General features: G+C 36.0%; 1 protein-coding gene across 2 annotated transcripts in view; it reads right to left on the bottom strand.

The window, feature by feature from the left end:
* Positions 1–12,798, bottom strand: part of spon1b (spondin 1b) — a 112,181-nt gene that overhangs the window by 74,656 nt on the left and 24,727 nt on the right. For both annotated transcript variants that reach the window (XM_048157700.1, XM_048157699.1), the window contains exons 3-5: positions 6,910–7,043; positions 1,002–1,075; positions 604–720 (exon numbers count right to left, since the gene is read on the bottom strand). In XM_048157700.1, coding sequence (XP_048013657.1) covers positions 604–720; positions 1,002–1,075; positions 6,910–7,043 — 325 coding nt within the window. The remainder of the gene's footprint in view (positions 1–603; positions 721–1,001; positions 1,076–6,909; positions 7,044–12,798) is intronic.

Genomic DNA, 12,798 nt, shown 5'->3' with positions numbered 1-12,798 from the left:
ACTCTTGTTATTTAACTATGCCAAGATAAATTCAATATTTAATTCTAGGGCACCTTTAAGAAAAGTTTTGATGGCATTTTCTTTTCATCTTCTTCCCTCTGTGTAATGCATAGTGTTTATAAGTACAGCGTTGCTTTGTTTACAGAGCTTACCGGGGAAACAGCTCTATTTCTGCTGTTCCATAAGCGCCACCTTCTGACAGAAAGTGGATTTACATTTTCATTCTGCCTAACTGCGATTTTTGTTTGTGAGACCACATTTTTATGTATTGTTGTAAATTTTAACAAGTTCATGGAAAATAAGCTAATGTGCATTCTAAAAATCTAAACAATTCAGATAATAAGGTATCTAGAATTATTCACTGAGCTTTTTGACTCATCCTGTTTCTTAAAAATGGTTAAGGATCATTAAAAATCGTTAAGGATTTTGAATGTTAAATTTTCTTCGAGAAAAGGTTCGGAACCACTGCAATACAGGGTAAGGTAGCGAATTTGCAAAATGATCTTCAGCAATAAATGTGTTTTAAAGCCAGTACCCTGGCACAATGTACCTCACAATAATGTTTTATGGCAATATAATATGTCACAAATGGCTTGTTCTTACTTGGGTAGTCTTTGGGATGCACCTTCTCAGACCAGTTTCCATAGAAAGTGACTCTATACTTGGCTGTTCCACAAGCACAGCATTCTTGAATGGGTTTTTCAGTAGCCGCAACTGGATCTGCAAAGCCGTTCAGAAGAAGATAGTTATTTAACTTCCATGTCACAAATCAATGCACATGTGCATTTAACTTATGCACACTCTATGCTAAAATTACACAAACACAAATTTACACGGCATGCATAAACACAACCATTTACAATGCATATAGAAACATCAAAAACAGATGAAAGGAAAAAAAGGTCTGTTTACTTAGCATGCCAAGAGGGGGAAAAACAGATTTTGTAGATGTAAAAATGTTTTCATAGAGATGTGCATGAGAAACCCAGCTTTAAAATTACCTTTCTCGCACAGTCTTTTGGTAAGTGAGCCCTCATCTTGAAAGAAAATGATTCTTCGCTGCACAACACTGGCCCTGTAATGAAGACATTAAAATGTTCACCCAACTTTTTGTGCCTTTTATCTGTCTTTTAGATATAGTTCTGTGTGTTTTACATTTACTGTACCACCATTATCGCATTCAAAATTGTTTTGTAGTGGGAACAGGCGATGCATCTTTTAACAAAAGCTTCAGCGCATAATGCTACATACATTTCCATAATGCTGCTATCTGAGAGTATATTTCAATGATCTCAGTCAACATGCTGAATGCTTTAAACAGTTCGGCTTTTAAAATGTAGACATATAGAGACATCTACTGATGTCAATATGTTTAACAAGAGCCAGAGAAAAAGCAAATGTATTCAAGAGTGGGTCGGTGAAGGTTTGAATCTCCTTTAAACCTGCTGCTGATGGAGTACCCCAGAGACCTAACATCACTCGGCTTAGATCGACCTATGTGGAATATCAATGGTGAGTCCTGGTACTGTCCCACTAGAGTCTATTGCCGTTGCTGTCAGTCAAGGATATGACATGTGGTAGATCTGTCTATAATGCTATGCCCTTCTGAGAATAAACCCACATGTTTTACGTGGGTGGCTTACAAGAGAATCTGGTGCTGGCCTTATCAAAATGTGAAGGTGTTTGCAATATGATGGATTCTGGGCTCATTTGGGCTTTGCAAAGTGCTTTTTGAGAAACCGAGTAACATCCTATTTGACATACAATGCTGTTCCGCTTCATGGCCCTTTCACAGCAAATGCGATGCGAGATAAAATTAATTTCAAACAAATTTCATTGTTAGGTTGATAGCAAAAAATGTAATGGGAAAGTAAATGGGATTGAATCATAACGTGTATTTGCACTTCTGAAGTGGTGATAAATATTGTGAAAGAATGTTGATTGAGGAAATAAATGGTCTCTTGCAGAGAAAAAGTATGTGTGTTTGTAGAATATTTTGCATTTCGCTAATCACAGATTTTGCCTGTATTCAAAAGGGTTCATAAACTTCAAACATTTAATTTAGAGGCATTTTCAGGATTCTACTCTAATGTGGGGAGTGAAAGTTTCAATGCGCTTGTGCCACCAAATACGAATATTCAGGTTTGGTGTGAAAGTGTCTTAACAGTGGTCAACAAAGTGTGACTGCTCAAGACTTGATCCATTATTCTGAAAACTTCTTAAGACGTCTCCTATGTTGTTATTTGGTCTTGATCATCTCATTTGAACACCTGTAAGTCATTTATCTCCAGAGTCCCAAAGCTCAACAAAACCATCATTTTTGCAGCATCTTATCTGCCTTCCACAGCTTGATGGCACCAAAGAATCAAATGAAACAAAATGCAGATCAAAACTTCCTTCCAATCCCTGGTCTGTTTGACATTTCACTAGAAAAGTGCTGGAGGGATTCCAGAAGTAATTGCACTTTTATTTGATGTTCATTGGATGCTGTTGCCAGTTGTGCTTCGAGCCTGAGCTCTGGCATTCGGCCCGGTGCTACAAGGTGCAATGTCTCCACGGTTCTGACATGCCAAGGCGAAGTGACAGCAGATCCACCACGTTGGCACAGCAGATGCTTCCCAGCAAATGTTTATTAGAAAAACAGACATCCCTGCCTTTTTAAGATAGATGGATAAATTAAAATCTACAATAATAATTCTTTGAAAAAAAAAAAAAAAGGACAGGAGAAAAGACAGGGGGAGAGAGACAGGACAAAAGAGATGAATGTGTAAGTGACAGAAAGAGGAGAGAATGAGATAACTGCCAGGAGGACGAGCTCATAAATACTCCCACTGTGAAGGTTTTAATTGTCTCTACATCAATTTAATTTCACAATTGCTACACAAATAGAGTTTGCTTTACTCAAGAAAAAACACATTTGGGGGCTCATTTAAGCAGTTGTATCACTTTAGGATGCATTATTTTAAATGGAAAAAAAACATTTTTTATTCACAAAGCACCTGCAAACCAGATGAAATAGTGCGAGAGTATTCAAAATAAGGACTACTCAACTGTGCTTAAACAAAGGATTTAAAGGGATAGTTCCAACCCAATCTCATGGCAAAATGTAACTATTTTATGAGGTGGTGATTTTGTATGAATTCGTACGATGTGACAGAAACTTACAATTTTTAGAAAAAGTAAGCATGATCCACCCGTAAACATAACAGTCACTATTTATGTTTCCATCCACCTATTTTTATGCACATTTTGGGATATCGCATAAAAAATGCCAAGATGCGCATACATTCTAAAACTGTGAATAAAAAAAAGCATGCACTCATTTTTTTATCTGACAAGAAAACATGCGCATAAACTACGATGGAAACATATGTATCGAATAAATCCTTTGACGTGTATCAAAAAAATCATGTGACTGTGCAGTGGGATGGCATAACTGGACCAACCAGCGGACCGATATCGTTGCGCAGAATCTGAAATGCTGTTTTGGTTGTTCTGAAATGCCTGAGAAAAGCCTATCATCAAAGTGACTACCCTCCAGAACCGTCTTACAGGACTGCATTCCACAGCAGGCATCCGCCTCTGAAAACAAGACAACTTTATGGTGTTTCATCTGCGCAATAATTTACTATATACAAAATTATTATATACAGTGGCTTCTCCTACTTTTCTTGATATTTAGCACCAGTTTACTCACTGGATGGAAACGCTGCTTTATTTTCAAATGTTTTATGTGATATTCCAATTTTGCGCACAAGTTAAATTCGCAACTTTGGATGGAAACAAACCTACTGATTGTATGAAAACCTATGAATGAGATCGTACAACTTCATACAAATTAACCACCAATTAGTTATGAATTGCCATGAGATTGTGTTGGAAGTTCACCCAAAAATATAAAGTCATCAATTACTGACCCTCATGTCATTCCAAACCCATAAGACTTTCATTCATCTTCGAAACACAAATGAAGATATTTTTCATGAAACCTGAGAGATTTCAGTCCCTCCACTGAAAGTCCATTCCACCAAAACCTAGACAACTGTTCAAAAAGTTCATAAAGACATTGTAAAAATAATCTACAGGTGCTGGTCATATAATTAGAATATCATTAAAAAGTTGATTTATTTCACTAATTCCATTCAAAAAGTGAAACTTGTATATTATATTCATTCATTACACACAGACTGATATATTTCAAATGTTTATTTCTTTTAATTTTGATGATTATAACTGACAACTAAGGAAAATCCCACATTCAGTATCTCAGAAAATTAGAATATTACTTAAGATCAATACAAAGAAAGGATTTTTAGAAATCTTGGCCAACTGAAAAGTATGAGCATGTACAGCACTCAATACTTAGTTGGGGCTCCTTTTGCCTGAATTACTGCAGCAATGCGGTGTGGCATGGAGTCGATCAGTCTGTGGCACTGCTCAGGTGTTATGAGAGCCCAGGTTGCTCTGATAGTGGCCTTCAGCTCTTCTGCATTGTTGGGTCTGGCATATCGCATCTTCCTCTTCACAATACCCCATAGATTTTCTATGGGGTTAAGGTCAGGCGAGTTTGCTGGCCAATTAAGAACAGGGATACCATGGTCCTTAAACCAGGTACTGGTAGCTTTGGCACTGTGTGCAGGTGCCAAGTCCTGTTGGAAAATGAAATCTGCATCTCCATAATGTTGGTCAGCAGCAGGAAGCAGGAAATGCTCTAAAACTTCCTGGTATATGGCTGCGTTGACCTTGGACCTCAGAAAACACAGTGGACCAACACCAGCAGATGACATGGCACCCCAAACCATCACTGACTGTGGAAACTTTACACTGGACCTCAATCAACGTGGATTGTGTGCCTCTCCTCTCTTCCTCCAGACTCTGGGACCCTGATTTCCAAAGGAAATGCAAAGTTTACTTTCATGAGAGAACATAACTTTGGACCTTTTTGTCTTTAGCCCAGACGAGACGCTTCTGACGCTGTCTGTTGTTCAAGAGTGGCTTGACACAAGGAATGCGACAGCATGTCTTGCATACATCTGTGCGTAGTGGTTCTTGAAGCACTGACTCCAGCTGCAGTCCACTCTTTGTGAATCTCCCCCACATTTTTGAATGGGTTTTGTTTCACAATCCTCTCCAGGGTGCGGTTATCCCTATTGCTTGTACACTTTTTTTCTACCACATCTTTTCCTTCCCTTCGCCTCTCTATTAATTTGCTTGGACACAGAGCTCTGTGAACAGCCAGCTTCTTTTCCAATGACCTTTTGTGTCTTGCCCTCCTTGTTCAAGGTGTCAATGGTCATCTTTTGGACAACTGTCAAGTCAGCAGTCTTCCCCATGATTGTGTAGCCCACAGAACTAGACTGAGAGACCATTTAAAGGCCTTTGCAGGTGTTTTGAGTTAATTAGTTGATTAGAGTGTGGCACCAGGTGTCTTCAATATTGAACCTTTTCACAATATTCTAATTTTCTGAGATACTGAATTTGGGATTTTCCTTAGTTGTCAGTTATAATCATCAAAATTAAAAGAAATAAACATTTGAAATATATCAGTCTGTGTGTAATGAATGAATATAATATACAAGTTTCACTTTATGAATGGAATTAGTGAAATAAATCAACTTTTTGATGATATTCTAATTATATGACCAGCACCTGTAGATGAATCGAACGGTTTAATAAAAGTCTTCTGAAGAAACACAATCACATGATTGTACTTGCTAGACGTGCAAGAACAAACCTCACTGGTTCTTGCGAAACGTCAAATGTGCTTGAATGACATGCGAGAGCAAAATTCATTGGTTCTTGCGAAACCTCAAACCTGCTTGCATGACATGCAAGAACAAAACTCTTTGTGTTTGAGTTTTACCATATTTGAAGCCATTTAAGGGTAAGAGCTCGGGTGATTGGCTCAAAAACAAATATTTGATTGAGTGTCCATGAGCAAAAGTGGCAGATTTCAAATGCATACTTCCCATTAAAATGAACTAGAATGCTAATGGATGACTTTCTCCAGGTATTACAGACCTCAGTGGTTCAGACCAGGTGTAAACAGGCCAGAGTGGCACAGAGAGACTTCCAGAAAGTCATAGTTGTTGGAAAGTTTTTTGAGGGTAGGCACCCATAATGTGGAAAATGCATAAATGCACTGCACCATGTACAGCTAGAGCGAGAGAGAGACTTTCAGATGTCTTTAATGCATCAAACGCACTTAAAGTTGTTTATGTCCTCAAAAGAAGTGGGAGAAAGAGAGATAAAGATACAAAGACAGCATGAAAGCATGAGGGGGTGGAGTGGAAACACTGACACCACAACACTGACAGATCATTCATATTTTGTTTGGTTAAAGACCACTGTAGAATGCTTGTGCGCTTACTGTATGCAAAGGAAACTCAAATGGGAGGATGTTGTTTGAATGCTCAGAAGGTGTAAAAACTTTTAAAGATTCTGAATTTTCATAATCGTCTTTGATCCGCAGCCTACAATAGATGAAGGGAACTCTCAAGGGCGATTTCAATGGCTCAATATTAATATACAATAACCGCCCAACATCAATCAATCGTAATCACTTCTTCTATGAATGGTCCTAAATTCATTTATGTGTACTCAGCTTCAAATATGATCGAAAAAGACTTTGTTTTCCTTTTTCAATACTTTCCAAGAAGGTGACTGATAAAACACTGACTAAATGAGACAAGTGCTTAGACTCAGTATTGTATTCTAGACACTAAACTCGGCATAGAGGCTGAGACTGTACCCTGTTTTCTCTATGTTCCTTTCCATTTATTCAACAAAATATCAATTCAGTACTACGAACGTTCATCTATCAGCCCAAATTCATGGATTTTCATTTATTTATTGCTATCCAAGCCCAGGATAATGGTAAAAATAAAAGACAAACAATACATAACTCACTTGAGAGTGACACAGCCACTGCCAGAAGGTGGCGCTGTCCAGAACACTTGTATCCTTGTGCGTCTTCTGGGAATGCTCTCTGTGACGGCCGGGGGGCAGTTAGTCATGAACTGCGTGTCAGTTTCATCGATGATCTGTGGAACATTGAACAATGAAACCACACATGAGGGAGGGGGGGAGCTAGTCCTTTATCAGCTAACAAAAACAGCAAGAGTCTGACTGATTTCGGGAGTTTTTTTAGACTAATGACACAACAGTTTCAAACTAAACAGCAAACTAGTACTGTAAAAGAGCATAGGGATGACTATAGGATCAAATTTCATTTGTGGGCCAAGATGACTAACTGTACATGACAGCCTTTTCAAGCACAAAAGACAAATATTTGTAACTGATGGTTCTGTGCTTCTTAAACCTGGAGTTCATGTTAACCCATGAGGCAACATTTTGACATGCTTAACATCTATGATCACCAACTTCTTGGAAAAAAGGACTACAATCCATATACATGAATTGGCTTTTTAAAATGTTGAATGTATGCCTGATTATAATGCTCTTCTATGTCATTTGGTCATCATTTGATGAATTACTTTTTCCATGATAACTAAAAAAGTAATTTAAACATCCATTTTTAATATAATTGTTTAATTAATTGCTTTCCCCACATGCAGTAATAGCGCAAAGTTAACTGCACCAAGCAAATAGTGCCGAGTTTTGTGAAAAGAAGTGATACAATTAGCCTAATTTAAAAAGAAAATGGTTAGTTTATGCATTTCACAAGTTCGCCTGCCCATTCAGTCTAAATGGTTAATGGTAAAACAAACTTGGCGGAAAAATTATGATAATTGACAGGACTGAATGTTTAGGCTCCTCCAGAACCTATGTTTTGAACTACATTAAAAAGAATGCTAGCAAATTTAAATACTCACAATGTCTGGTTAAATTAGATTTCAAAAGGTTAGTAAATAAGGTGCAGGTTTTTATGGAAGCTTGGTTCCGCCACTAAATAAAAAAATAAAAAAGGTAATTGCGACTTTTTATCTCACAATTTTGACTTTATTTCTCAGAATTCTGACTATATCTCGTAATTCTGACTTTATAACTCGCAATTCTGACTTTATATCTCACAATTCTGACTTTATTTCTCAGAATTCTGACTATATCTCGCAATTCTGACTTTATAACTCGCAATTCTGACTTTATATCTCACAATTCTGACTTTATAACTCACAATTCTGACTTGATATCTCGCAATTCTTACTTTATATCTCGCAATTCTGACTTTATAACTCGCAATTCTGACTTTATATCTCGCACTTCTGACTTTATATCTCACAATTCTGACTTTATTTCTCAGAATTCTGACTATATCTCGCAATTCTGACTTTATAACTCGCAATTCTGACTTTATATCTCACAATTCTGACTTTATATCTCGCAATTCTGACTTTATAACTCGCAATTCTGACTTTATATCTCGCAATTCTGACTTTATATCTCGCATTTCTGACTTTATATCTCACAATTCTGACTTTATATAATGCAATTCTGACTTTATAACCTGCAATTCTGACTTTATAACCTGCAATTCTGACTTCATATCTCACAATTCTGACTTTATAACTCACAATTCTGACTTCATATCTCACAATTCTGACTTTATAACTCGCAATTCTGACTTTATAACTCGCAATTCTTATTTTATATCTCGCAATTCTTACTTTATATCTCGCAATTCTGACTATATCTCACAATTCTGACTTTATAACTCAATTCTGACTTTATAACTCGCAATTCTGACTTTATATCACATTTCTGACTTTATAACTCGCAATTCTGACTTTATAACTTGCAGTTCTGACTTTATATCTCACAATTCTGACTTTATAACTCACAATTCTGACTTTATATCTCACAATTCTGACTTTATATAATGCAATTCTGACTTTATATAATGCAATTCTGACTTTATAACCTGCAATTCTGACTTTATAACCTGCAATTCTGACTTCATATCTCACAATTCTGACTTTATAACTCACAATTCTGACTTTATAACTCGCAATTCTTACTTTATATCTCGCAATTCTTACTTTATATCTCGCAATTCTGACTATATATCTCACAATTCTGACTTTATATAATGCAATTCTGACTTTATATAATGCAATTCTGACTTTATAACCTGCAATTCTGACTTTATAACCTGCAATTCTGACTTCATATCTCACAATTCTGACTTTATAACTCGCAATTCTGACTTTATATCTCGCAATTCTGACTTTATATAATGCAATTCTGACTTTATATAATGCAATTCTGACTTTATAACCTGCAATTCTGACTTTATAACCTGCAATTCTGACTTCATATCTCACAATTCTGACTTTATAACTCGCAATTCTGACTTTATAACTCGCAATTCTTACTTTATATCTCGCAATTCTTACTTTATATCTCGCAATTCTGACTATATCTCGCAATTCTGACTTTATAACTCGCAATTCTTACTTTATATCTCGCAATTCTTACTTTATATCTCGCAATTCTGACTATATCTCGCAATTCTGACTTTATAACTCCCAATTCTGACTTTATAACTCGCAATTCTGACTTTATATCACATTTCTGACTTTATAACTCACAATTCTGACTTTATAACTTGCAGTTCTGACTTTATATCTCACAATTCTGACTTTATAACTCGCAATTCTGACTTTATATCTCACAATTCTGACTTTATATCTCGCATTTCTGACTTTATATCTCACAATTCTGACTTTATATAATGCAATTCTGACTTTATATAATGCAATTCTGACTTTATAACCTGCAATTCTGACTTTATAACCTGCAATTCTGACTTCATATCTCACAATTCTGACTTTATAACTCACAATTCTGACTTTATAACTAGCAATTCTGACTTTATAACTCTCAATTCTGACTTTATAACTCGCAATTCTGACTTTATAACTTGCAGTTCTGACTTTATATCTCACAATTCTGACTTTATATCTCGCAATTCTTACTTTATATCTCGCAATTCTGACTATATCTCACAATTCTGACTTTATAACTCTCAATTCTGACTTTATAACTCTCAATTCTGACTTTATAACTCGCAATTCTGACTTTATATCTCGCATTTCTGACTTTATAACTCGCAATTCTGACTTTATATCACAATTCTGACTTTATATCTCACAATTCTGACTTTATATCACAATTCTGACTTTATATCTCGCAATTCTTACTTTATATCTCGCAATTCTGACTATATCTCACAATTCTGACTTTATAACTCTCAATTCTGACTTTATAACTCGCAATTCTGACTTTATAACTTGCAGTTCTGACTTTATATCTCACAATTCTGACTTTATATCTCGCAATTCTTACTTTATATCTCGCAATTCTGACTATATCTCACAATTCTGACTTTATAACTCTCAATTCTGACTTTATAACTCACAATTCTGACTTTATAACTTGCAGTTCTGACTTTATATCTCACAATTCTGACTTTATAACTCGCAATTCTGACTTTATATCTCACAATTCTGACTTTATATCTCGCATTTCTGACTTTATATCTCACAATTCTGACTTTATATAATGCAATTCTGACTTTATATAATGCAATTCTGACTTTATAACCTGCAATTCTGACTTTATAACCTGCAATTCTGACTTCATATCTCACAATTCTGACTTTATAACTCACAATTCTGACTTTATAACTAGCAATTCTGACTTTATAACTCGCAATTCTGACTTTATATCTCGCATTTCTGACTTTATAACTCGCAATTCTGACTTTATATCACAATTCTGACTTTATATCTCACAATTCTGACTTTATATCACAATTCTGACTTTATATCTCGCAATTCTTACTTTATATCTCGCAATTCTGACTATATCTCACAATTCTGACTTTATAACTCTCAATTCTGACTTTATAACTCGCAATTCTGACTTTATAACTCGCAATTCCAAGAAAAAAGTCAGAATTGTGAGATGTAAACTCACAATTGCGAGAAAAAAAGTCAGAATTGTGAGATAAAAAGTTGCAATTACCTTTTTTATTTTTAGTTCATGTGCATAAACAAGATTTCATAGGTTTTTGCACTGAAATACCATATATAAATAAATATTCAAAAAATAATGAGCACTTCTTCCTCCCCTCTTTACTACCTGTCACATATGTACTTTTGCAAATTTTTATACCTATAAGTAAAAAATACACAAAAGTACATGAAAAGTCTTCCAGATATATATTGCTCCTACTGTTTGTAAAATAACGTAGTCCAAGTGATGGAAAATTCCACTGGGAATGGAAAAGTACATTTTGTTTGCATGTTTCAAAATGAAATCGCTGCCAAATGTCCATCGAAGAGTAAAATCCATCCTCGTGGTGCATTAAGTTCTTCCTCCCTCTTTCTCACTCTCTCTCTCTCTCTCTCGTTCTCTCCATTTCCACTTCCCACTCTTTCACACACTCTCATGCAAACCCAAAGCTGCACACAGTATCCTCTGGTTCTGTACTTCATTTCTGTAAAAAAGCTGCAGTTTTGGCTACTCAAGCAACCTTGTCGCAACCATGTTCAGACTGAGAAAAAAAAAAAAAAACAGTGAACCGGAAACTTCTGAATTGATAGGGAAACTAGGCTAAACTTTGTACAGATATGCTTGAGCTGTAGGACTGTGCAACAGTCGCTCTCCAAGTGTTTATTTTAAAAGAGGCCATGCGGGCCAAGCAGCCGGGTGCATTGTTTCCTGGGTAAAAAGGGGCTGTAAGTGGCTGTCTCAGAAATGCTGCGAACCAGCTGGGGGAAAGCTGTAGGAAACAGAGGAGAGGCATTTGTTTTAATTGTGGCTCCTGGCGAGGCTGTGTGGCCCTGCTCCTGAGGGACAGTGAAAGCCGTTTTCTGTTTGCCCTTTTAAACTCTGCCTCATTCAGTTTGTCTCTCTCGCACGCACAAAACTCCGTGGCCTGAGTGAATAACCGCATCTCCTGAAGGAATTGAGGATGTTTTATCTTCCAGGGAGTTCCTTGGAGAGATTAAGTGAAACGAATGGCGAGATGTCACGATGTTTATTTCAACCACGCTGGTTTGGCCTGAGAGTTGTTTGTCAATTTGTGCTAGCATAAGAAGTGCACCAGCATTGTATATTATGAACTGTCATGATGACTGATGAATATGAATATTTTGAAAGGCACAGTTAACAGACACGGGTAGTAAACATCTTGGAATGAGGTTACGTCTGAAACTGAAAACTTTTCTAAAACACCTATTAAAAACCATAATACAGCAAACATATATAAAAAAAACCGTTTTATTCTGCAGATAACGCAGGTCATGGTCAGGGTCACTGATCAAATCACTAAGCTAAAGTAGATTGAACTTAGATTTCACCCAGTAAATGTGTTTGCAATCATTTTCAATGGGCAAAAATTACATTACACAAGAGCACCCTAATAAATGGGTCAAGCTCCCTGCTAAACTTGGGCTTGTAAAAATAGATTCCCATGTTATAAATGGTGTCATTATACTACAGAGGACACATTAATGTTTCTCTCAGACATTATATCACACAATGTAATGTATTAAATTGTATACATAAATACTAGAAAATGGATATGGGTCACTGAGATGAAGCTCATTTTTAAAAAAAAAAAAATTAAAAACTGCAATATAAACAGCCTATGACTGGAATACACAACTTGAATCATGAACATTTTAAATTTATGAATTCAAACTCATTTTGAAGTAAAATATGTTTCTCAAAAAATGTAAATTCATCTTTCTCTCTCTCTCTCTCTCTCTCTCTCTCTATATAGATATACACACACAGGGCTTGACATGAACTTTTTTGCTCACCAGC

The sequence above is a fragment of the Megalobrama amblycephala genome, linkage group LG15, assembly GCF_018812025.1.
Source record: "Megalobrama amblycephala isolate DHTTF-2021 linkage group LG15, ASM1881202v1, whole genome shotgun sequence".
Taxonomy (NCBI): Eukaryota; Metazoa; Chordata; class Actinopteri; order Cypriniformes; family Xenocyprididae; genus Megalobrama; species Megalobrama amblycephala.
The sequence above is the reverse complement of the archived record's forward strand: the minus strand, read 5'-3'. Positions and strand labels throughout refer to the sequence as shown.